Raw genomic sequence first — 27,294 nt, forward strand, 5'->3', positions numbered from 1 at the left:
GCCTGGTTTTGTTGCCACTGTGGCAAATTTGGCAATAGTTGTGGGGTGGAGATTTGGGAGGCTACAAACATGGTCAGAAGCCTTCATGCAGACCACATGCTACTCTTAAGCATCATGGCATCTTGTTATAAAGGTAAAGGTTCCCCATGACATTTAGTCCAGTCGTGTCCGACTCTAGGTGGCGATGCTCATCCCTGTTTCCAAGCTGCAGAGCCAGCGTTTGTCCAAAGACAGCTTCCATGGTCACATGGCCAGTGTGACTAGACACGGAACACCATTACCTTCCCATCGTGGTGATACCTATTTATCTACTTGCATTTTTACATGCTTTCGAACTGCTAGGTTGGCGGGAGCTGGGCGCTCACTCCATCGCGTGGATTCGATCTTATGACGGCTGGTCTTCTGACCCTGCAGCACAGAGGCTTCTGTGGTTTAACCTGCAGCACCACCATGTCCCTTATCTTGTTATAGATAAGTGGTGAACCTTGTTGGGCTTACATGCCCAAACTGAGAAAGAAAAACCACACAAAACAGTGGGCGGCATGCCATGGCGGAACCGGAAGTGGCTGCAGAAGGGGGAATCCTGGCACGGAGGTGTCTCGAGACCCCACTCCGGATCCGCTGCCAGTGCCAGTTGCTCCGGATCCGTCTGCTGACGTGCCAGTGCCGCAGCTGCACTTGCCTTCTCAGGTTTGGCTGCATGCCCCCCGGGGGAGTAGCGTGCTGGCAGAAAGGGGTCCGCGTGCCAGCTGTGGCACGCGTGCCGTAGGTTCGCCATCACTGTTATAGATTTTGCTAAAATAAAGAGAAAGAGAGAGCATGGGATTTCCATAAGCAAATACAACAGTGTGGATGAAACGCCTTGGATGAAGAGGCACATGTATATTTTATTTGGATATTCAAGTCCATGATATATGTTTATTTGATTGTGAACATTTGGAGCCTGTTGGCCCCTTATATATTTAAAAGCCATCTGCTAATGTTTTCTAAGCTACAGCAGCTTTCCTATGAAACTAGTTGTTGAGGAAGTGCTTCTTCCAACCGTTGTGGATAACCCTGCTTTGTTCTCTGTTCCATTATTGTTTAGCAGTGGGACCTTTAATGTAAAGATTGCATGACCTGATCCTGAATTTGTTATGTTATGTGCCGTAAAGTGCATCTGACTTTTAACAATCCTAGTAGGGTTTTCAAAGTATAAGACATATTTTAGGAGTTGATTACCATTTCTACCCCCCACACTAGTGAGTTTCTATGACTGAGCAGGGATTTGAAGCCACATCTCCTGAGTCTTAGTCCATCACTTTATCCATTAATCCACACTAGCTCTCAGTCCTAAATTACTGGGAAGCAAATTCCATTGAACTCATGTACTACTACATGTAGCAGTACATGTAGTATTGAATCACAGACATCTTATGTAGTCTCCTATTTCTGTCTATATCGGGCATGGAAGCTCTGTGCTTCCAAAGCTTCATGTTTATGATTTTGGAGGAGGCTAGCAAGGTGTCCCTGGGGATCTCTTTGAGGAGAACAATTTGTGTGCCATTCATGCCAAGTGGGACATCATTTTGCCTAAAGACTTCCAGCTGGCCTAGTGCATCCTTGAACAGTAATTTAGAACCAAGTTGTTAAATGCTGCCATGTCTATGAACAACACAAAGCACACGTTTCATTCCCTGGTGGCTTCCTAGCACTACAAACTTTACTACTGTATGTAGTTCCATCAGCTTACCAGTTTGAACCTGAGTATCTTAAACATCTTTGTGAATGTAGACACCATGAAGAAGATTGATCCCATGTAACTTGACAGAGCTTGCGTAAGCATGTGTATGACAATTGTATTCTACGACTATTGTTCTCTTGCCACATCAAATCATTTGTTGCTTCTCACTGCAACTTCTTCAGTTCTTCTGTGATATATTAATAGCTTATGAAGATATTTTGAATACACCATATTGTTTATATTAAGCTGACACCCACTATTTGTTGTGTAACATTGCAGTATATTCTGTCTTATTTTATATAATCTTTTCTGATAGTTCCCAGCATAGTTTGCTTTTTAGTAACTGAGCAGTATGTCAAGCTGATGCTTTCAGTAAGCTCTGTTATCTACAATGGTTATCAGATGTTGTTCTCCATTATTATGGAATCTGACACTTCTGATAAACAAGCTTCAGTTTCACTGCGGAGTTATTCATGAGGCACTCTGATCTATGAGATGTGTGTGTAAGTCTGTGGCAGCACTTTTTAAGCATCACAGCATTGGATCGGTTTTTACGTTTTATCAGTTTTGCAAACCACATTATTTTTTCCCGAAATTATTAATGGGTAGAGTAAGATGCTCTGTAGTGTACCTTTCCTCCATTGTGAAAGCATCCTGCTTACCTTATTTCCTTACATTTAAACTAGCCTTTCAATGAATCAGGGCTTGTGGTGGCACTGCGGGTTAAACCTCAGAAGCCTCTGTATTGTAAGATCTGTAGATCTTCAGCTGTAAGATCGAATCCACATGATGGAGTGAGTGCTCGTTGCTTGTCCCAGCTCCCGCCAACCTAGTGGTTTGAAAGCATGCAAATGTGAGTAGATAAATAGGGACCACCTCGGTGGGAAAGTAACAGCGTTCCGTGTCTAAGTCGCACTGGCCATGTGACCACGGAAGATAGTCTTCGGACAAAACGCTGGCTCTATGGCTTGGAAATGGGGATGAGCACCGCCCCCTAGAGTCGAACACGACTGGACAAAAATTGTCAAGGGGAACCTTTACCTTTACCTTTTCAATGAATCAGTTTTCCCACATCCTGTGGAAAGAAGATCTGACATCTGCATGCCATGAACAGTAGAAAGTTGCATCTTATAACAGATTTAAGTAGTTTTCCAGAATTTGTTAAATTTTATTATTTTTAAAAGGGACCCAAATTTCTAAATGCCACTTATCGTAATAGCAATCTTATATTTAAAACTCTTCTATTAATAAGTCTGTGCAAATAGTCATGCATACCTTTTTTAATGCACACATGGTTGCTTAATTTATCTGGCACAAGGTTTGATGTGTTTCTGAACTCGTGTTTTTGTCAGTGAAAATGAAAGAGAACAGCCATAAAACATCTCAAGTGACATTCACATACTTATTAAAACAGAGGTTGTAAATTGTTATTTTAAAGCAATACAGAAAATAGGTGGTTTTGCTAACAACTTTGGCTATGTTTGTCTTTCTGGCTTGGCTAAAATCGGTAAATCAAAAAGAAAATGAGGACTTCAAATCTTACAGTTTAGGCATCAAAGACAGAGTCATTGTTTTAGTTTGTCCATAGCTGAAACAAATCAGCAATCTAGTTTATAAACCAGCACTTGCAAATTCATGGATCTTAGCAGTGTGTAGCCCCAACCTCTCCCCTAATGCTAACTGCAAAAGCTTTGTCATTCTGTCAGAAGAAAGAGTTGCTGCCTATGACCCTTTACCCTGTATCCCCATTCTACAGTGCCATTTACACAGACTTGAATCATAGGAGCAGCTCACTCCAGTGGAATTTTATTTATGCTGCTATTAGCACAGGGGAATAGGAAAAAATCACTCAGGAATAGAGCTACAGAAAGGCTTCCTTTTTTGAGGCATGCACTCCAGTATGAGACAAAGCTGATGTTCCTGATGTTCAACAATGGTAAAGGTAAAGGTTCCCCTTGACAATTTTTGTCCAGTCGTGTTTGACTCTAGGGGGCGGTGCTCATCCCTGTTTCCAAGCCATAGAGCCAGTGCTTATCTGAAGACAATCTTCCGTGGTCACATGGCCAGTGCGACTTAGACACGGAACGCTGTTACCTTCCCACCGAAGTGGTCCCTATTTATCTACTTGCATTTTCATGCTTTCGAACCACTAGGTAGGTAGGAAGAAATGGTAGGAAGAAATAAAATCATCACTAGTTCTGCTTTCTATGTAGCTTGGTTGCTAATTTTGCTGACCATATGAACCCCAGAGTTCATTGCTCTATGTGTACCAGTACATGGTGCTCTGGCTGAAGAGTGCTGTCCTTCCAAGAGAATGGGCAGATGCACCTGAGGTTATGCAGAGCTGATCTGGATGATTCACACCGTATTTGGAATGTCTCGGTGCCCTCAAAGTTAGTAAAGCTGATGCCCACCATCAGGCAAAGTGTTCCTTCTAAAGAGTCCCGCTCCCTAACCTGGGCAAGGCCACTTGAGCCATTGCAGACTCTGTTACCATGGAAGTCCATCTTTTACAGATGAGGTGTCTGACGGCACTGTCCTTCAGTGCAGAGAGAAAATGTCAATGTGTTTGACCTTCTGCCTTGTGCTGCGGTGCATGCAGCTGAGGAGTGTCAGAGGAGCAAAGAGCACACCTGGGACCGGGAGATCCAACAGGGCTTTCTGCTTATTGGGCTCTGGGTCTTGGTAAGGAATGGGTGTTTTTCCCTGAATGGGCCTGTTTTCCTGAGAAATGCAAGTGGCAATGATAAGGCAAGGTACAGTGAGCTCAGCCTGGCCCAGTTTGTTTTGGGAACAGTCCTGGGTAGATGCTGATGAGGAGATGGTGAATGCTGGGTTGTTCATCTAGAGTATGTTACATCAGGCAGGAGAATGGCACCGGGGTCTGTTGTTTCAAAGGAAACAGCTTTCTGGGCCAAGAATGTGATGTTAACTGTCGTTTGGAGCCAAAGACACCCTGGGTGCCTCTGCTGAAAAGTTCTGAGTATCCCAGGCAAGGAGGGAGAAGGAATGCCCGCCTGCTCCCTCTTGTGCTGTGTTTGAGATCCGTGGCAGCTCCCTGAGCATCAGGATTTGGACCGCAAAATTGACCCAGCCGGGTTGTTACATAAGGGTCTGTCTGCGCTTGGAGGCTGTCACTGAGTGGCTGTGAGAGGCACAGCATGGCCCAGGCGGCAAGCGGGAGCGCCTAGGGGGCTGTGCTCTTTGGGCTGTAATTTATCCTGCCAGCTCAACTCAAGAGTGCCAACTGAGATGTGCCTCCCTGCATTATTGGGCACAAGTATATGGAACTGGGGTGGAGGACGGGGCAGTCTGTGCCAGCTAGGCATTTTTGCAGCCAGGAGTAGAGAGTCTTTCTCTCCGCTCTGGCTACCACAGTATTCTCAGTAGCCATTCCTCAGTGACAGGGCGTGTGGTTTCCTATCAGACAGGGTTAAAAATGTCTGTTCACCTGAGCTTTTGCTGCTCCATGATTCAACCCTATTGGCTGGGGGAATTCTGGACATGCAGCCCAGAGAAGGAACTTTACCATGCTGTGGGCTGAGGAGACCTACGGTACTTGGTTGGATTATCCGACCTGATTTTCCACCCTAACAATGGCATGTGCCTGCTACCCATTCAGTAGAGTTGTGGAATTCCACCAATAAGAGACAGGCCACATGCATGTCCTTTGTTATTGAACCTGGATCTTCAAGGACAAAGAACTGAAATGTGATACTTCCCATTGTGTGGAGGCTGTCAGCTCTGGTGCAGAAACCTAGCATGGCTCCAGACCAGTGGTTCCAAATCTTGGGTCCCCAGATGTGCTTGGACTACAACTGCCAGAAACCCCGGCCAGCACAGCTAGTCGTGAAGTCTTCTGGGAGTTTTAGTCCAAGAACATCTGGACACCTAAGGTTGGGAACCGCTGCTCTAGACAGTTTGGGAAAGGAAGGTTCTTTCCCCATGGCATTTTTTTCAAAATTAGAACCCAACACCTGGTACCCACCATTTTTACAAAACTTATATTTTTATATGGGATGCAGCCCTCATCAGATTCCAGGAGGCAGACCTGGGCTCTGGACAAAGCAAAGTTGTTGTAGAAAGCAGAGGGTTTATGACTTCCCTTTATGCTGCAGCATGAGCGTGCAAAGTTTCCCTGACTGCCGCACTCCTGAAAACGACGCTATTGAATATTCTCAGCAGCCATCCAAGGCAAGGACTTTAAAAGGCTTGTATTGGTTTCCCACTGAAATGTAGCCACTGACTGGGAAAATGTTTAAATCCTTGCTTAAAATGGCTTTTTTGTAGCATGATCACTCTAGCCTATAGACTTGTATTAAGCTTGGTGCTTAGATAAATGACCCCATTTTAATCTCTTAAGGACTCAGACATGAAAGGCAGTAACTTTCAAAATTATAGACAAAAAAAGGTGTGTGTGTGGGGGGTCAGTCCAAGATCCTAGGACAGTGATGGTGAACCTTTTTGAGCCCAAGTGCCCAAACTGCAATTTATTCATTTCAAAGTGCCAATACTGCAATTAAAACCTGAATGCTGAGGTTTTAGTTTAGAAAAAACAACTGCTCTTGCACTGCAAGGGTTAAATGCCTGTTTCCCACCCTCATGGGTATTAACAAATAAATACTTAGTGGTGGGGAAAATCTGTCTTCAAGTGGGCGGGAGTTCCAAAGGCTGGGAGAGTCTTTGAAACACAGCTGCATCCTTGATAGTGCAGGGATGGTGTTAAAAGACTCATATGTGTTTCAAACACTTAGGTTGTTTTCTTAACGGGCTCCTTATAATATCTTTTTCATGGCAAGGGCAAGAAAAAATGTCCAAAAAGAGGCCATTCCCCCCTCCCCCCAAGCTCAGGGCTTAGGAAAGTTCCTTTTGGTGGAAATGCTGGAAGATAACTTTTTGGAGCACCAGCCTAGAATCCTGTCAGAAGGCCAACATGAGGAGATTTAACAATCAGAGGGATTGGTGACAGGGGATACATTAATAGGCTACAAATTAAAAAAAATCATGCAAAATGCTAACTTTTGTGGGTGAATCACATGATCAGAGAGACTGTTGACATCATCTTTAGGACTCAGCCAATCCCGAGGGTGCTGCTGCTGCTGCCTTGGGAACCCAACTCCACTCTCCTGGGTCTTTGTGACCTCACGGAGCCCCACCTCTCTGCTGGCAGATAAAAGGGGCTTGCTGGGCAGGGCAGGAGACCAGAAGGAAGGCCAGTGGCCAGAGGTCAGACCAGCATAGAGAGCGGCAGCGGCTGGAGGGGACCCAGCCCTTCTGCCCAAGGCAAGTTCTCTCGCGAAAGCACATGAACTTGCTAAGTGGGCTTGCGAGTTAACACCTCGAGGCTGGCGGAGATCCGCGGCTTGAAGCTGGCTGATGTCTGCGATGGACTGGGGGGAAGTTGGTGGACGTTGGCAGACAGAAGCTGGTGGAATCTCCCTGCGGAAGCTGGCTGAGATGGTAAGGCGGAGGCCGGCAGAGGTTGGTGGATGAAGCCAGGGGACATTGGCCTCCTGAAACCAGCTGGCGGAACCTTGGTGGATATCAGTGGATGGAAGCCAGGGCGTGTGTGTGAATGGCTGGTGGAGTGAAGGTGTGTGTGTGTTGGGCTGGTGGTGGCTGGTGTGTGTTTGTGTGTGAATGTGTGTCTGAATGGGCTGGCTGGCGTTCCATGGGGATGTTGCCGGTGTGTGTGTGTGTGCGCGTGTGCGTGTGCGTGTGCGTGTGCGTGTGTGTGTGTGTGTGTGTGTGTGTGTGTGTGTGTGTGAGAGAGAGAGAGAGAGAGAGAGAGAGAGAGACCCAAGCATTCGGGAGCTGGCGGAGGCAGGCTTCAGAAGCGGAGTGGAAGAGATGAACGGGTGGATATTCCTGGTGGAAGCCAGTGGATGTTGGCAGGTGGAACTTCAGGATGAAGTTGTCAGAACATTGGTCGGTGGATACAGCTCAGTTGATGGCAATGGATGAGCTCGCCCCTTAGTTTTTTTTCCCCCTCTCTCTCTCTCTCTCTCTCGTAGGGCCCGAAGCGTCCTCCTCCCCAGGGGGATGTGAGGGACCAGAAGGCAGGCATCCTGCTGGAGCTGAACCGGGCCGTTGTCTCCGCTGAGGATACTCGTTTAGCCTCTTTTCCAAAACCAATAAAAGAATTTTCCAGAATGGTTTTGAAGTGTTGTTTCTCAGGGGCTGTCACGGAATTATCTTCCCCATCCCCTCATTATATCTGGGGCCCAATGCCTGGGGTGAGTCTTTATGAAGTCATGGTGTGGGGCCTTGTGATGTCACAGGAATTGGGAACATAATATTTCTCCATGCAGGTGTGAGGGAGTGAGCTAGGCATTGGAGTTCCCTGTCTGAGCTCCTAAGCAAGTATATTATGTGTCGTGTTGGACAGGCACAGGAAGCCAGTGAGCCCTGGTGCCATTCAGAGAGGGTTGGAGTTGGGTATCCAAACATTATGGCCAACGCGTAACAATAGAGACTCGCTCCTTCCCTTCCACCACTGCTGCTCACATTTGTTTGCCTGGCCTGGAGATTCAGGGGAGCCCAGTCATTTCCTGGCACAGTAGCTCATTCTTTGAGACCTGGCAAGCCTCATTTTCATCATCAACACCATGAGCACCCCATGGACAGCTCCTTGTAGAGTAGAAGTGGGGAGAAAATATGCAACTTTGAAGAAGCTTGCAGTCCAACCTCTCACACCAGTACCACAACCGAGGAAATGGAGATGGGCAATGATTTGGAGATGAGCGTACATTAAAATTCATGTGGATCCATGCCATAGATGGCAAAAATACACTAGTACTGCAAAATGTGCTGCTTGAGGGCAGTGGCTGCCTCTGAGTGCCTAGTGCAGTGATGGCGGTATTAACAAATAAATACTTACTGGTCCTCCAATCCCCCATTGGACTAGACCGGTAATGGTCACCATTGCACCCCTCTGCTGGACCACTGCACCAGCAGAGAGGAGTGCCGAAATCCAGGATCGGAGGATGGGTAAGTATTTCTCTATGGCGACTTATGGCTCATGTGCCAACAGAGAGGGCTCTGTGTGCCAACTCTGGCACGTGTGCCATTGGTTTGCCATCACTGTCCTAGGACATGACTAGCAAAACTGGTGGCAAAAATTTGGAATGTGAGTTGATTAAAAAAATCATTCTACTGAAAGTTTACAAACATTACCCAGACAGAATCTGAGTGAAGTGTAACATACCAAAAAGGAACATGTGAGGTGGATGAGTAATACAGTATGGCTGTGTAATGAGAAGAAAGGAGACAATTTTGGTCAGATCAGCTTCATAAGTTAATACATGTAAACAAGAGACAATTTGAGATAAAATGCAAATTTTGTAATTATTGAAGGGTAACCATCTTTCAACAAATATTGTTTGAACCTTATATATTCTTACAGCACAAACATAAGCAGTTGGTCTCATGAAGAAGCAACAGGAATTTGAACTAGAGTACAGTACAAACTTGTGCATGAAGTGACGACATTGATATGAAGTTTTGTGTACTTGAAGCACGTATCCACATATAACTTCTAACTGTTGTTTGAGCTACACATTTGAAGAATGTCCAATGAATAAATCTTTCAAACATGTCTTGAGTTGATTTTTTTAAACTGTAAATTTATCTTAATTAGAAAAAAAATAAAGGGAGGGGCCTCAGCAATGTGATCAGAGATGAAGATGTAGGGACAAACTTCTTACGAAGACATCAAATTGTATTGTGTATGTTTAAAAAGGATTTGTTAGTTTTGCCATGGCTTTAGCACTTCTTCAAGTAAAAAAAAGCCTTCCCTAAGGCAATTGATTTTTAGTTTACTGAGGAAAAAGGTGGCATATTAAACAAACAAATAAACAAATAAGTAAATAACCCAACCACCCATCCCCACCCAACCCAACCCAACCCACCCACCCACCCACCATTCAATGGAGAGGAATAAAAGTTAATGTCCACAAGAAGGATATCAGTGTGTTATTGGGAAGCTGCAGTGTTGTTTGAACCAAAGTATGGATATGACCTATTCTGGATATGACCCAAGAATGAGATGGTCCCCATCCTAGACTGTAGTGACAGATGAATCCAGTGAGCTGAAACTAAAATATAATCTGGCTAAGGATGCATATTAGAATGGTAACTGAAAGGAGTAGTATTCCCCCCCCCAATCAGTCTACTAGATTAAAGTCAGAAATGACTGAAGTGAATAATTGACCAGGGAGCACTTTCACCTTATTACGGTCCAGATAGCTTAATGCTTGATAAACTCTGAAAATTAGTCTATACCACACTCTGGGTTCAACACAGTGAACTTTACAGATATACTTTCGAACAACAGAATAACACAAACTGAATGTTACAAAATGTGCACATTATATTCCATTCACCGACGCTAGGCCAGAGCATGAGTGGCGTGTACATAGAAATGAGGCAGTGCAAGCATCTCTTTGCAAAAGGAGTCAGGAACAAAGTCCCAGAAGTTCACCCAAATCCGCAGCACAAAGAAAAAAATGACTCCAGGTGTGCAGTCTTTAAGGCCCTAAAAATAAAACGCAAATTCATATACAAATACATAATATTGCTACATGGATTTACCTTTTCCGCCCCTCCTGCACAAACATATTAAAATCCTATTAACTAACCCAAGGTGATAAGGGCCTATATCATCCTCCGGGGAAACAGCAGCTCCTGCTATCTCTATCTCTCTATCTCTCTATCTCTCTCACTTTCTCTCTCTCAACTGAAATTTTGAGTCATAGCCCCTTCTTAAGATTTCCCAACCCACTGGATTGAACTGATTCATCCATAAGGGGTTACAGGTCTCCATCTTCGAATTAATCTAGGTGCTGGAGTCATCTCTCAAAAGGATTATTAATAGAATTGGGCTGGTAGATAGTGTCTAGTGTTTACTGTGAGTATCCAAAGCCTAAAATTCAAGTTTGGGATACCACTAGTAGAAGTTTGATGAATGATTCAGGTTACTCTGTAAGCAGCTCAGAATTTTGGTTGCAAAAGAAAGGTAGAGGGGTTGCCCTTGTCATGACTTTTCTGACGCATCATGGCAGTACCCACCTGTTTAACCAAAATGTTATGGTAGATTGCTGTCTGGAGCCCATTAACCTTGAGATGCAATATATTACTGTATTTACGTTGCAGTGTGGTAGGGTTGAGATTTCAGAAGACCTGCAATTCTTCAACGTTATATTCAATTGGCTCAACACAGCACAGTGCTAACAAAATGATGCTTTTCATTTTTCCTGCCTAAAGTGAGTTTACCTCTGTGTAAGAGTTTAACGGTTCTGTTCTGCAAGCAGACTCTAAAGCGACATTCAGAAGTGAGTACAGACAAGTTTTACTATCAAAGTAAGAACACTGGTTCTTTCTCCACCACCCCAAAGTCTTGAGTCTGGCTCTTTTTTCACCATTGTCCAGTAATTCAAAGCAGGATCAAGTATGATAAATAGTCTGGAGCAACATAATAGATTTTTGCAGCTTTGTAGCCATCTCTAACACTTGCTGTGCCACATCCCTGATACTCTGACTGAAATTTCATCTACTTTTTCTTGGAGTGGGAAGAAACCATGACTGCCTCATTACTTTCAGTTCCATATCCTCCTTCGTCTTGCTGGATTCTTTTCCAGTTTCTTTTCTGTTGTTAGTGCATCAAGGCTGTCATGGAGACTGTGCATTTTTGCATGATAAGTTTGAAGGGGGGGAAACATAGCTCCAGATAATTATCTATACTTATACGTTGTTGTTATGAGGATATAGTGTTTTGAGGAGGAAAGGTCATTAGAAAAGAAGGTATATGGGTGGCAAAAAATTGGTCCATCCAGCCACCAGAGTTACCCACCCCTGCTCTACTGGACAGAGAATTTGTGATTTACCTGTAGGCCTACCCAGTGTAATGTAGTGGTTAGGGTGGAGAACTTGGACTCAGGAGACCTGGGTTTGAATCTCCACTACCGAAACTAGTCTGTGAGTGTGTGTCTGTGTGCATATCACTGCTAAAACCACTCCTTAAATATCTCACTTCCTTTGAAAATCTTGCTGTTCTCTATAAATCAGATGCAACTAAAAGGCAGAGAACACATAGGAGGAAACAACATCCTGTAATAGTTTGAACTGAGGGCAGGTGTGACTGGGTGTCAATAGTGAGAGTTAAATGACACCTTGGAGAGTGAGATATCCCTGACATCCGCTCGACCTGTCAGCCATATTTACCTTCTCATAAAGTGCCTTTGTGCTCAAGCAATTTGCTTCAATTAGGCTCATTATCTCAGCCAGAGGTGCCCGGTGATGGTTAGTGGCTCTCTGACAGAGGGGAGCGGGGGAGACAGCAGCTCTGTCTGTGCCCCTTGCTCATCACAGGCCTGTGAACAGATGGTTGCCGGTGGCCCTTGTGTCCGTCCTCAACTGCCCTCGGGTGTGAAAGTGTTGGGGATGGAAAAACACTGAATCAGGCTCATATTGCTGTGATGTTTTCTTCCCTCCTCTCACTTTTCAGTCAACTTGCCATTTTAATCTCTGTATTCTTCTTTGCCTCCATTCTGTAGAGTTGGAACCAGTACACAAAGTAACAAATGATTTAAATTGTGATGAGCTGACAAACTCAGATTCGGCTTCAGCGCTGAAGGCCAAGGCAGCTAAAGCTGACACCTGAGTCAACCTCAGACGCAAGTGGCTTGCTCAAACAGTCTGAAGTTAGTACAACTGCCTCAAGCCACACCTGAGGGAAAGAGCTGAAGCAAAGAGAGGCCAAACTAGTGGCTTCCAACATCTGCCAGAGAGAAATCAGCATTGAAAGGGGAATCAAAACTGGCAATTTTGAAAAAAGTGAACTGGAGTATGACTTTCAAATGCCCACATAAGTTTGCTTTTGTTGGCCTGTCAGAACCTTTGTCTACGCGCAAGTGGGCAACCATTTGTCTGTTGAAGGCCTCCATTGTCAGGAGGGGAAATCTCTTCAGGATCACATCCCAGCAATGGGCAGAACAGAGGTCTGCAGATGATGCTGCAGAGGAAAACAGCCCTTCCTGCCCACTTTTTCTCCCTCTTTTTTCCACCCCAGGAGCTCCCTTCCTTCAACTCTTTCCTTCGTCCTCCCCACGAATGCAGCTGGCAAGCTAAATGGTGAATGAATGTGCTTCCGTGTCCTGAAATAAAGCTACTAACAGGAGTTCTGTCTGATTAACCTAATGTGGAGATCGGATTAAAAGCAGGAGCCAAGCAGAATGATGGAATAGATGTTTACAGCCAAACGTCTCCCAACCTTCTGTGGGAAGAATGGGTCTGAATACTTTTCTCTTTCCTCCCCTCAAACCAACATGAAAAGGGATGGTATTTGGAAAAGCGTAGCTTGCTCTCCACATATGGAAAACTGGAGGTACTGAACATGGACAGCTTGCAGAATGGCAGGGGGATCTTCACGCTGAAACATTCAATGGGGACGCCTTCTCTATCCTGATCCTATCTCTCCTGTTGTAGTGGAGGGACATAGAAATGGGAGTTGGAAAAAGCAATGAGAGAATTATGAAAAGGAGGGTGAAAGGATAAGATCCCCTGCCTGAGTGTTGTCCCCTTTGCTCTGGAAAGTGAAGGGAGCCCAGGACTAGCAGGAGAACAAGGGAGGAGCAAGAGAAAAGATTAAGTTCCCTTTTGGAGAAGAAGGGAAGAGAGAAGAGAAAAAGACGGGAGAAGGACTGAAGGTTACTCGTAGAGCGGGGAAAGGCAGGAAAAGGAGGATATTAAAAGAGAACAGGTGGAGCAAGGGCAAAAGAAGTGAGAGAGGAGAAGAGGTAGAAGCTGTAGCAGCAGAAAAGGAGGGCAAAGAACTGCTAGAGGGCTGGGAGCAGATTTGGCTTTAGAATCCCTGGACCCAGAAGTGGAAAAGGTTTATGGTGCCACGGGAAGACGGGAACGGCATCACAATAGTCAATCCCCTCAAAAACCACCATCCTGGGGAGAAAAGGAAAGCTGGGAATGGAGTTGTAAGATATGGGAAGAAAGCGCCCGTATTGTGAGAGAAAAGAGAGAGAGAGGAAGGAAGGAAGAGAAGAAGTGGCCTCCTATCAAGACAATTCACCCACCAGATGGAAGGGAATCACCCTGACAAGACAGACCATTGGGGCCAGGGACTAGGAGATGGATGCATCACTGCTCCTGTTATCCATGCAGGAGTTGGGAAACCCATGGGAAGAACTGAAAGGGGCATCCAAGAGGAATTCAGACCTCGATGAGTTGAACAACCCATGGAACCCTTTCACACACACACACACACACACACCTGTTGGGTGAGGAAGGGAAAGTTGAAGCTTTACTGCTTGAAAATATGGTAACTACGAAGTTAGAACTAAATATTAATGGTTTGAAATGAGAACCTGAGTCTGGACTGTCTGTTGAAGGGAGTAAAAAAGAGGGGTTCTGATGTGAACCCTCACACGGGTGTTTCACAATACAGCGGGGGCAGGGGCAGGTGAAATGGGGAAGGAAGCGGAGAGCGTCAGAATCGCAAATGCTAGGCAAATAACTGCATGCCTCTTGCCCACTGTTAAATGGGGAGGAGGAGGAAGGTGTGTGTGTGTGTGTGTGTGTGTGTGTGTGTGTGTGTGTGTGTGTGTGTGTGTGTGTGTGTGTGTGTGTGTACACACATGTACGTGTACCATGCTGACTTGTGGGGAGGAGGAGGAAGGGTGTGTGTGTGTGTGTGTGTGTGTGTGTGTGTGTGTGTACACACATGTACGTGTACCATGCTGACTTGGCAGCTGCTTCCATAAAATGGGGGACAGGGGATGGCAGTCTTCATGGTGACACACTGTGAGAGAAACAAGACTAATTCCAATAACAAAGGGGCTGTCTTGTTTCTAAAATACTGTAAGCTCATGGGGGCTTAAAAATCACATGCTGCCAAAGCATCTTAGGCAGATACACAACCGAGCCGGAAAATGTGTGTTCGACGCAGCTGTACTCTGTCTTGTTTATGCACACTTCTCTTTGCCCAAACACTTTGTGCTCTTACATGATTTTGCATTCATTCTGTGGCTCAACTGTCCCATTTATGAAACATGACAGGCATTGTCTTTGTCACAGTGGGTCGTCCCAGCTCAGGAGAAGTGTCCAGAATCTCTCCCGCTAGACCCATGTCCCCCTAGACAAGCAGGAGAGATGCATCACTAGTGGAAGACGGGCTGTGTCCGTGACCACAAATGTTCCTTACCTAGTTCCAGACATGAGTTGGGGAGGTGATGGAGATAAACACAGTTATGTTTTCAGTGACCTCCCTAAGGGACAAGGGTTGGGGACATCCATTCTGCTCCTTTTCTAAGCCTGCATGCACCTCTTGTTTTCCAACAGGAGACTTAAAAAGCTCTCCTGCTGATCCTCTTGTCTCGACCACCAAAATATCCTCCCATTGTTCCTGTCTCAAATAATGCTTTGTAAATCGAATTATGCCACTCGTTGCTTCTCTGTTCAGTTTTTGTGTTCGAATGGTTTAAAGAAATGTACGTATATCAGCAAGAAATTGGTCCTAGATGAATCTACAGTAGAGAAGTAATCTTACCAATCCCGAAGTTCTTTGTTTCAATCAGAATTCATATCACATGTGAACAAGATTCAGCCCTAAAAGTCTTTGGTAAATCCCAGTACACCGATCACATCACATTTCTCCTGCTGCTCCTATACATCACCTGCTCTGGGGTTGTGGTTGTTGTTGTTTTTAATCCTTCAACATGAGAAAAGAATGAGGTCTTTACAACAAGAACTCAAGTGCCAGCCTGGCTCAGCCTGAAGGCCAGCCTAGTCCAGTCGTGACCAGCCAGTTGTTTATAGGAAGGCTGCAAGCAGACCATGAGCTCAGAAGTTCATGCTTCTCCTTAGTCATGTTCCCTAGCAACTGCTGCCATTCAGAGACATACTGATACTCCCTCTAATACTATCCAAATGCAAAAATAGGCGACACCTTTATAGGTCACTGAAAATCATCACATAATAATCAGGCTTTCGTGGATTAAACACCACTTCATCAAGACTGTACCAGTGTGAAGAACCTAAAGTCCAAAACTTAAAAATCCACAAAAGCTAGTTTATTGTGCAATGCTTTTTTTATTAGTCTAGTATTGCCTATTTTTGCATTGGATTTTATTTTGTTATGACCTCCCAGCTACCCTTTACTTCAGTGGAGCTACAAGGATACTAAGAAACAGCCCCAGCTGTAGCCATAAAGCAACAACCAGACTCCTCACCTCCATCTAAGAGAGAAAAGCGAATTGCCAAGAACTGCTGGACTTATCTAAAAGCAAATTTCCTGGCAAAAAAAACCCCCCATCTTGCAGTGTACTTTCGACCAGAAAGTTTGGACTTTAGGTTCTTCGCCCTGATACAATCCTGATGAAGTGGTATTTCATCCACGAAAACGTGTTCACTAGGTGATGGTTTTTTAGTGGCCTATAAAGGTATCACCTACTTTTGCATTTGGATTTTATTTTGTTATGACCACATGACTGCCCTTTCCCTCTAATACTGAAGGTGATTTAGTAGCCATTGATAGGCTTCTCTTTCTTAGAAATGCTGCTCATTTCAACATGAGATGAATGAAGCCTGCAAGGGAATGCCTTAATAACACTTCCACTTACAAATGGGGAACAGAGAGCCTTAAAATTATTATTTGGATGAGGCCAGGCAGCAAGTCTGCGGCAGAAGATCAGCAAAAATGAGTTTTGGCTTAATTCTAGATTATAGTGAAGATGAAAGAAGCACATTTGTTAAAGGATAGATAATAGGTTGACAGCAAGAAAGCACTCTTGAATGTGCAGGGGGTCAACAATTAAGACTGAAGTTGGGGTGGATGGAAAATATGAAGAAGGAAAACTAATGGGGAAAAAAGCAGAAGATGGAGAGGAAGTCAAAATGGGCAACAAGGTATGCATGGAGATGAAAGGTAGGGGGATTGTGGTGTTTGGAAGTGCTATCAAGCAGGGAGATGTATTGTTCCAACAGTGTGTGAAATAAATATGCCCTATTCAATTTGAAGGAGCATCACATCTGATCACCAAAACTGGCAGGACACTAGAGGCTGGCAAACTAAAGATCTGTCTCCTTAATATCAGAGCTAGGAAATATATATACATATCAGGGATATATATATATATATATATATATATTTGGGACTATAATTTCCAGAATCCTTTTGAAGTACATTTTGGGAACCGAAGTCCAAAAAATAAAAATCAATAACCCTCCAAAAAATGTCTCTGAGCAATGCTCAAGGCCTACCACAGTTGCAAATGACTTTGCTTCTCCTCAGCAAAGACCACCTGTAGGCTGGCTGTACATATCATAGCTCCATGCAAGACAGGGTGTGTGGGTGAGGAATGAGATAGCAAGAAGAAGAGGATGGCTGCTGACTCTCCTACTCTGGATGCTGCTTTGATGGTGACTTCCTAATGGTTACAAAGGACCTGCTCCACCCTGCTCACACAACAATGTGCTAGTTGAAGTTGTTCTGCGGCTGTTCACATTCAGGAGACTGCTTTTTCTTCAGCATGTACTGATTTGTTTAAAATATTTTTTAAAAAATAAGGGAGAAGGAGCCTCGTGGTGCAGTGGTTAAACTGCTGTCCCGCAGCCAAAACTGTGCCCACGACCTGGGGTTCAATCCCAGGTAGCTGGCTCAAGGTATTCTATCCTTCCTAGGTTGGTAAAATAGGGGGGGGGGGGCAATATGTAGCCTGCGTAATTAACTTGTAAACTGCCCAGAGAGTTCTTGAAGCGCTATGGGGCGGTATATAAGCAGCACGCTTTGCTTTTGCTTTGTTTTGGTAGTGTGAAATCTGAAGAAACCACTAATGATCATTGCTTGTAAATAGTGGGGCCACAGTCCTAATCCTCCACTGACTCATCAAAGGTTATTGGAACACTTCTTTGTCTATTCTGGGAATTATAGGCCCTTTGACAGTGAAGCAGATATCCCATGGGCCCAGGGGGCGACAATTACCTGTTGGTTACAGTGCTTCTAATTTCATGCGGTTGTGCAGCCTCCCTGGAAAGGTTAATACTTCTGAAGGGCAAGGCTTGTGCAGGACACCTGTTCCTGTCCATGCTGGTCAATGTAAGGCAGCCCAGTCCCTTGCTAGGAGGAGCTTCTTGTTCCATCAGGAGGCAGTGTCCGGGTTTCAGGACACATAGCACAGTTTATTGGGTCTTTGGTGCCCAGGACATTGGCATAGACAGATATATACAGACACAAGTTGACAGACCAAAAAGGTGGCCCTCGGTGCCTATGTTGGCCACATCCATGAATTTACAGAGTCATCCAAGAGAGAAGTCATCCCAGAAGAAAAGGATCAAGCATGTCCACAAAGCAGATACAGTGGTATTGCTACATGCATGCTCAATGACCACTGACCCTTTTTACCTGAGTGTGTTTTGTTATTGCCACAGGTAGCTTTCCCCCATGCTTTGAAAGCAATACTTCCTTCATCACCCTTATTGTCATCACCTCTCCCAAAATCTTTCAGCTATCATGTGACACCTGTCGTCTTAACTCCTGGCTCCTGCTTTCCAGATGTGCCCAAATAGGCAACAACGCCTCCGTTCAAGATGCTAGGCTTCTCTATCTACAAAAAGGTTTGGACAGCTTCCGTGGCTGCTAAACTTGAACACCTGCAAATAGAAATCATAATCACATTGGACAGTTATATATTTGCATGTTCGTTACACAGTTGTTTGGAGGGCTGTTTTTGGCACAATTTTGCACTGAACTATTGCCAGTGTCTGGAACAGAGGGGTAAAATGAACAAAACTAGAGAATGCCTGAATATACCCTGAACCATGACTGAAAGAAGCAACTGCACAGCCCCCTGCATATGTTCTTCACTTTACAGCAAATACTACTGGCACATTCTGAGTTTGTTCTCTGTTAATACAAGGGTCAGATACTTTTTTTAAAAAAAGGATTTTGAAATTCTTAAGGAGTTGATCACAGCTGATCCTGGAAGGGTCTTTAAACAGTGCAGATTTTCCGAGGCCCTTCCTAAGATACATAGTCTCCTCCCCCACAACACTCATTTGGCACGGTGATCTCCCTCAGCATGCCCGTGACTGAGCTGTCCTTGTCCTGTTACACTCGTGGTGGTGGGACACAGCCATTGAGCACTGTGCAGGCATGCAGGGCAGTTGGGCTCTTGGCATCTGGCACACATGTCCTAAACCCAGAAAAGAACTTGGACCGTTCTGTCATTTCCAGGCAGAGCTTGGGCCGAAGACGCTCTTTCCAAGTCACATCTCCCATTCCTCACTGTCTCCAAATCCAGATCCTCTTCGCTTTGCAGTGTAGGTGTCTCCAGGACAAAATTCAGAAAGATCCCGTAGATGCCAAGGGAAGATGTTCGAGCCTGCTTCAGAAGTTGCTCTCAACTGTGTCAGGGAACCCATAGCATTGGGGCTGCCACGTTCCACCCGCAGCCAAGTTCTCACTGGCGCTGCAGCCTGTCCTCTCCAGATACTGTGTGCTAGTATGGACAGTGGCTTGGCTGCGGCCCAACCCATTGAGGTAGTTGCCAACCAGTTTGTGCTTCTCAAAGGTGCTGGCACCTCCATTACGAACATTGGGTGTGTGGCTGTAGGTGTGCTTGTACTCCTCTTCTATGTCCCAGCCGAGTTTCCAGCGGGTCCATTTCTTTTTGAGCTCTGACTGTACCTACATGGACAACACACCATGAAAGACCAGGGTCTCGCTGCTGTTTTGGTACCCTATTTTTATTCTAGCTTGTAAATTACCATAAAACTGTTCCCAGTGAACGGCAGGATGCAGGAATACTAAAGGTCTCTAGTAATCTCACATGTATAATGGAAGTTGGATCTAGCAAATGCGTCCATTTAAACTTTCATGTTAACTTCTTATTTTCAGTGGAGAGATGCATGGGAAGAGACATGATTTCCCTCCTGCAACCTTTCCCCCCTTTGCAACCCTCCCCCCCCCCATTCCAAAACCAGCCATGTGGACTAGACCTCTGTAGGGTTGACATAAAACACTGAAAACACAGTGGTGGGAGAGAGTTGCAGTCAAAAAGCAGCAAGCAGGGAGAAGGTGAAGTCCTGCCTCTCTTGCTGCTGCTTGACGGAAAATCACCTTTTCTCGAAGCTGTTTTTCTCTTGAAGCAAAAGGTAGAGGCAACATATTAGATACAGAAAAAGTAAATGTGTCCAGTGCTGCACAAATCCAGCTCAGGAAACAATTCCTTTTGGGGACTGAAATTGGCAGAGTTCCTGCTGTAGCTTTTCTTGTACCCATTACTACTATGTGATTTAAGCTGGGTGGGCACCCTGTCTCTCAATGGACTTTACATCTCAGTCCAACAGTGCCTCTGACATGGTTTACAAAAAGCAGGTACAAATTCTGCTGTCCCTCCTACCCCACAACTAATCCATCTGCTTAGCAGCCTGTTTCCCATATCTTCCTTACCCATGTTTGCACACTCACCTCTTTGTTCACAAAGCAGTAGAGAATGGCCACCAGCATTCCCTAGGTAGAGAGAGAGCAATTCATCAGAATAAGGCTATAGTACACACACACACACACACACACACACACAGAGAGAGAGAGAGAGAGAGAGAGAGAGAGAGAGAGAGAGAGAGAGAGAGATTTACATCAACCCATGATTCTGAAAAACCATGAGAGGAGGATTCCTGTGTCTCAGTGTCTCACCTGGAAAGAGCTGAGGAAGAGGTCAAAGAAGAGCTTGACATAGCGCAGGGTGCCCTGGGCATGCTCATCAGTGACAAAGGCGAAAACCACTTCATGGATCCCCAACAATGGAATCAGTGTCAGTGTTGACTTGGCAAGCCTAAAGGGGCACCAGCAGATTAGAATTCATCTCAAGAAAAAAGCTCCCATCACCCAGAAGCCAGCCAGAACTCCCCATGGGCTTCCTAACCAATGGAGAGGCAAAAGGGCTTATGGGTAGGGGGAGTCTAGGAATCCCATATTTGTGGCCAGTGCAGAAACCCACCAAACAGCCACAAAATCCACCTGGACATGTCGGAACAGATTGCAAGGGCAATTTCTAAGTTAGAAGATATCCGGATGCCTCAGGCGGGGGCAAAAGAAAACATTCCCATCCTAGGGGGAGCCCTGGCCTTGTCAGAAGAGGAGCCCGTACCGGAACTTGTAGTCTGTGTAGCGCATCTGGTGGGCACGGAGCTTAGAAACCAAGATCTGAATGATACGGATGAAAATGAAGACATTTATCTGGAAGAGAAAAATCAGAGAGGTGACGGATGGGAAACAATAAGCAGTGAGTCGAGACAGGTTTACAGAAAAGATCTGGTGAACTTTCGGAAAGAAATATTACTTAACTCTGAACTCCTTCTATCATCACAGTGGTTTGTGTAAAACCTCCACTCCTTTGGCCATTGATCACATCTGCACAGCTTTATCAGTGCTATAGGACTGGGGTTCCCAGCACCTTTAAGAGGACACTGGTGTGTGCCATATTTGGGTGTTGAATTACCTTTAAAAACACTGTAGACATGCTGAACTGTGGCACCTACAAGCCAGTTCACAGTCTAGGTCATCTGGATTTTGCACTAACTGGAGAAGCCAGGGGGGTGGGGGTGGGGGTGGGGAGGTAGGTGGTAGCCAGGCAGGCCATTTACCATTTCAGCTGGGAACAGTAGCCACAGGCCTATTTGAATAGGAGGGATCTTGCTGTGGGGAAATTGTATGCCTTTAAAATGTATATATCTATGGCAGTAGCAAATGAATATTATAAATGTATATAAATGTATATATCTGTATGCTAGTAGCAGGCATCATGCCCTAGCTGCAAGACACGTACATAACTGCTAACTTCCAGTAATGGATAAATCATTGACCTGCTGTCTATTGTCTCTGGATAATGTAGTTAAAGTGTTCGTGTATTCAGGAATTTGTCTGTGTATTTGGATGGTATCTGTGCCTGTTTACTATTAACTGTATGTTTACCAGCCTGTCTGTTTACCAACTACTCTGTTTACTGATGACTGCGTATTCAAGGAAATTAGCTGTCTCTTACTCTGGTTATTCTGCTGTGTATTCAAGGAAATTAGTTACCTCTGTATTGATTAACTAGTGCAAAGGTAGAAAAGTACAATAAAGGGGGCGCGGAAGAGAAAAGAGAGAGAACTCCCACTGAACAGGTGCCTCACGGCAGGCTGTTCTGTATTCATCCGGATCCCATCCTGAAAACCACACTCTGAGTGTCCCGTGTCTCTTTTCCTGTCTCCTTGCTGGTTGAGGAGAAAGATCCCTGCCCTGAGGCTTCATCTGCAAGATCCCTACTTCCTCTCATCTTGCAGATCCCGACAAAATGGTGCCCTCTCTGAGGTAATTCACCTATCATCCTACTCATCATGCCCGGTGTGGAAGGGCTACAGCGCGCGCATGCATCCTCTGGATCCCGATGAGTAGGACTGAGGTCAACTTTCGACAATTCGCACTCATCTCGCCTGGCACAGGCCCCAAGACGCGTCAATCATCCGCAAGGATCCCTCGGGTGAGTGGAATTTGTCAAGTAAGACACCTACACTTCTAAGAAATATGGGGACTTCGTCATCGAATCTTCAGGAACAATTTGTAGTGTGTACTTGCCTTCAAGACACACGTAACATATTTTTCGATCCAGAATTCGAGGCTAATCTAATCAAACAACTCCCTCAAATTCTGCCTCCGCTCCCTTCAGCCTCTTTGGCTTGCCTGGAGCAGCATGAGAACACCTCCTGGAAAACTCAGTTGCCTCCCACTTCTGCAGTCCCTCAGGCATCTGAGATTGATAACCATCCTTCAATGGATACAACAGGTGCTTGTACAGAAACTGGTGTCATTTCTGCCCCTCCTGTCATTGAGGGAGCAGCAGAAACACAGAGAGATGTGTCAGCTGTTTCTGCTAGTTGTGAATTGTTCCCAGCTCAAGGCATCCGCAAACTGCAAGGCAGTAACCAGGACAATGGGATGGACTCTTTATCTGCCCCATGGCTTAACGACTGCAAGGCCTTGATAAAAGATTCCTTTCCACCAGCAGAAGGACTCACTTGCCTTCCAGAATGGCAAGATTTAGTATTTAAGCAAACAAAAATTAATGCTGGTGCATCCCCTGATAGTCCTCTAATGTTTATGGGAGGAGCTGCATTTGCTACTGCTGTTCAGCAAAGCTTCATGACAACAGCTTTAACTCAAGCAGCAGAAGTATCTTTAAACGCATTCCAATCAGCAAATCAAACTGCATGCCTGACTCCCTTCCTTGCTGATCTGAAAAAATCAGCAGCTACCTCAGTATCTCCGCCGGTTCAGCCAAAGTTGCATTATGTCCCAGCGAATTGGGACCCAGGCCCAGATTTCTTTGATATCATAGACTGGGGGTACAAAAGCAGCTTTACAAGCATTAGATGCATCATATAAGGAAGGGGAGGAAGAAGAGAATCTAAGGGGGGTAACTGTTACACACCAACATGAAGCTTGTTTTGAACTGCTTTTTCCATGTGCTAATCTTGTTTGAATGAAAAGTCCTACTCAGCCGGACATGGCAATTATATAGATCACCAAAGAATGCCTCCCACCTGGACAGTAGAGAGACTAATGCTGCATATTGGGGTGGGAGGAGGCGAACCAGAAAGTTTTCCCCCATCACCTTCCAATTTGGAGAAAGCATTGTTTACACTCAAGCCACTTGTAAGGATCCAAATGATGTCCTGCACACTCTAGGTTCCATGTTCTTAGAACTACAAATCCTATCACACCTTGCATTGCTGTGAGCATATGGGACTTTATACAAGCCTGCATTCCTGTCTCTGCCTTCCCGGAGTAACAGTGTCACATCCCTGAGAAAATGTTTGTTCCAAATGCTGTAATTTGTCAAAAATGTTTGTTTTTCTTTCTGCAGGATAAAAGTGCATGACATGTGTTTCCTCTGTTAGCCAGATCTTAAAGTATTGAATTTTAGAGAAGCAATTCTTAGTTTTATACTCAGAATTAACTGCAGTTTTCGCCTTTGAGCTTTTCTCTAATGCTGAATTTAATTTTGTTGTAGACACTGTATGTTTATTCTTTTACATGTCACAGTTTTCCTTGAAAATTATTTTCTAATGTAATATGAAAACTTTGTCTGTTTATCCCTGAGACAGAGAAGTATATTATTCCCTACAAGTAGACCCCACAGTAGGCAATTTTGTACACTGTGATGCTGATACATCTGACATGCTTGCCTGTAGAAACATATTTTTAGTCCAGGGGAAATTTAAGGGCACTAGCAGGCAACTTTTTAAATTCAGTCAGTTGTACAGTTTAAGAACTTTGCCCAAGAGCCAGGCAGATGCATACCAGCATCATTCTTTACTACTCATCCCTCAAAATAAGTTTCTGTTCTGTTGACAAGCTCTATATGTATCTCTCCAGTCAAGTGTCATACAAGAAATTCATGGTGTGTGTGTCTTCACTGGGGAAGTTGTCTGTGTCACATATTTCTATGCAAAAGTTCTGTATACCTTAAAGTTTTTTGCTTTTGCCTCTTAGCAGTATGTTGTGCTTATATATTTGAACAATATGTTTTCAATATGCTTTCTTTTCCTGAAAATTAAGTACTCTTATTATGCAAACATTATTGTAATTGTAATTTTAATTATCCAATATTGTGTTTTCTTTAATCTACACTGTAATGATGATGTCATCAGACTGTAGATCTAATTCTCTTGCAAGATTCCAGGTTTCATTCCATCTGAACAATGTTTTAAAGTTGTAAAGAATGAGTTTTGCCTCTCAGTGCAACAAGGAAGCCGGTTTGGCTATTTGAATGCTTATTTCCAGTGGCCTGGAACATGCTATTCAGCCCTCTGCTGAAGATGAGCCTGACGTCATACTATCATACCTGGATTCGGAATTTTTAGGAGTTTACAACAGCCATTGTCTTCAACAAAATAAATAAAAAACGGTTGGGATGTGGGGAAATTGTATGCCTTTAAAATGTATATATCTATGGCAGTAGCAAATGAATATTATAAATGTATATAAATGTATATATCTGTATGCTAGTAGCAGGCATCATGCCCTAGCTGCAAGACACGTACATAACTGCTAACTTCCAGTAATGGATAAATCATTGACCTGCTGTCTATTGTCTCTGGATAATGTAGTTAAAGTGTTCGTGTATTCAGGAATTTGTCTGTGTATTTGGATGGTATCTGTGCCTGTTTACTATTAACTGTATGTTTACCAGCCTGTCTGTTTACCAACTACTCTGTTTACTGATGACTGCGTATTCAAGGAAATTAGCTGTCTCTTACTCTGGTTATTCTGCTGTGTATTCAAGGAAATTAGTTACCTCTGTATTGATTAACTAGTGCAAAGGTAGAAAAGTACAATAAAGGGGGCGCGGAAGAGAAAAGAGAGAGAACTCCCACTGAACAGGTGCCTCACGGCAGGCTGTTCTGTATTCATCCGGATCCCATCCTGAAAACCACACTCTGAGTGTCCCGTGTCTCTTTTCCTGTCTCCTTGCTGGTTGAGGAGAAAGATCCCTGCCCTGAGGCTTCATCTGCAAGATCCCTACTTCCTCTCATCTTGCAGATCCCGACATCTTGCCTCAGTTAACCATGCACTAGTGACTTCCTAACAGAATTCCTGAAATACGCTCAGATAAATTAGCCGATAGAGACTACAGTTGCCCAAATGCTCGTGAGGGTGTGGCAGTCAGGCCAGGTAATACTTAAACTTGGAAAGGTTATTTCTTTTGGCTGCCAGAATCCGCCAGTCATGGTGGGCACTGGCCATGCTGACCTCTGGGATTTTGGCAGCTGCCATCAAAAAATGGGCTTTTGCCCTTTCCTACTTTAAATGCCCAGGAGCACATGATTTGAAGAACTGCCTTCAGCTGCATCAGCCTGCCTATCAACTGAGGTAATTTTTGGAAGCTCTTCTCACATGTATACACATTAGAATAAACAAGTTGGCAGGCCTCAGGAAGAGGGCTTTCTTGGCATGGCGCACACACCCCTTTTGCAGAACATGCAACTAATTGGGAGTGTCCCAGACCTCATCATTTGTTATTGTTATTATGTGCTACTAAGCCACTTATGACTTAAAGTAACCCTATTGATTAAGGACCTCAAAATGTCCTTTCATTAATAGACCTGCTCAGCTCCTTGTATTATGCCAGGCTATCTCTTATTCTGTCTTCCTCTTTTTCTGTGGCATTCAACTTTTCCCAGCATTATTGTCTATTGCAGCACAAGGCTTAAAATCACATCTAACTTCCATTCAAGTGGTTCCCGCCTTTCAGTTCATTTATTGGTCTATTGAATAAAAATTATAGTACCTGTAACTGTGCTACCTATAACTGTTACTGGCTTTCAGAATTTGTATTGGGCTGGATATTTTAATCTAAAGCTGTTGCTACTACTGCTTCTCTATAATGTTTTGAAATTTTATGTAAGTGATTTATTAGAGATTGCCTCAAGAGGGGTTTTAGCCTAATAGAATGCATATGCAATTTTAAAATAAAAATTTTAAGACAAGATTTAGGCTGGCAACATAATCTTTTGACATTTTTATACATGAGATTTAAATTACCCAGCCTCCTGTTCATTTTCAAGAACATACATAGAAGGGAATCACAATCAGGAAAATGATGCCACATTTGGAATCTGTTAAGAAAAAATACTTCGAACAATGCTGTTGGCCTCTGGGACAAACAAAGAACAGATAAAACTCACAAAGATGGCCAAAAAGACAGGGAAACGCAGGATCCACCAGAACCCCATGTTATTGTTGGTACTCCAGCATCTTGAAAAAGAAAGGAAGAAACAAAAGACTCTGTAAGGACAACCAAGTACACATGTGTCATCCTTCCCCCACCCCAACCCCAAATTCTCTTGCAAAATAAGGCCCTTACCCTAATGGCCTCTTCATGCATGGGATAATTTGCTTTTCTTAATTACCTACACTGTGCATGAATGTCATCTGTTAAGATGCCTATTGGATGACAGAGGAAATGAGGGAAATGTGGAGAGCCCATGACCTGTTGGCTCACCCACCTCATCCATTTTCCCTAGTACATGACTCGCTGGAACTTACTGGATATTTTCATAAAGAAATTTCACGACTACCCATGGCACAATAAAGAGAACTGGAGCTCCTGCAAAAAGAGGAGAGAGAATTTTACATACATACATACATACATACATACATACATACATACATACATACATACATACATACATACATACATACATACATACATACATACATACATACATACATACATACATACATACATACAGGTATTTGATCTTCATTATTAGTCTAAAGTCTCCCAAAAGGGCCCGAGATGCCAATCACACAGACAATGGCAGGGGGGAGTCCTGATATTGATTCAGAGCCTGCTGTGCAGGCAGCAGGGTTTTGAGGGGCACCTAGTCTCCCTCCCCACAATTGGCACGGCAGGAGGCGAAGCTCTCATTTGCTCTCCTGGAAGCACTTCTTCCTCAGTGCAAATATTGTATCAGGTTTGAGTCCAGATCAGGACCGCGCTAGGAACTGCTAAATC

The 27,294-nt window shown here is 44.3% G+C and overlaps 1 protein-coding gene across 2 annotated transcripts in view; it reads right to left on the reverse strand.

Moving 5' to 3' along the window:
* Nucleotides 1-17,890: 17,890 nt before the first annotated feature.
* The window catches only part of GCGR (glucagon receptor), a 49,883-nt gene continuing 40,479 nt past the window's right edge, over nucleotides 17,891-27,294 (reverse strand). For both annotated transcript variants that reach the window (XM_072990669.2, XM_020814215.3), the window contains exons 9-14: nucleotides 26,823-26,883; nucleotides 26,462-26,531; nucleotides 20,881-20,969; nucleotides 20,427-20,565; nucleotides 20,202-20,243; nucleotides 17,891-19,418 (exon numbers count right to left, since the gene is read on the reverse strand). In XM_072990669.2, coding sequence (XP_072846770.1) covers nucleotides 19,119-19,418; nucleotides 20,202-20,243; nucleotides 20,427-20,565; nucleotides 20,881-20,969; nucleotides 26,462-26,531; nucleotides 26,823-26,883 — 701 coding nt within the window. In that variant the 3' untranslated portion in view covers nucleotides 17,891-19,118. The remainder of the gene's footprint in view (nucleotides 19,419-20,201; nucleotides 20,244-20,426; nucleotides 20,566-20,880; nucleotides 20,970-26,461; nucleotides 26,532-26,822; nucleotides 26,884-27,294) is intronic.

The sequence above is a fragment of the Pogona vitticeps genome, chromosome 2 (genome assembly GCF_051106095.1).
Source record: "Pogona vitticeps strain Pit_001003342236 chromosome 2, PviZW2.1, whole genome shotgun sequence".
In the NCBI taxonomy this organism is placed as follows: domain Eukaryota; kingdom Metazoa; phylum Chordata; class Lepidosauria; order Squamata; family Agamidae; genus Pogona; species Pogona vitticeps.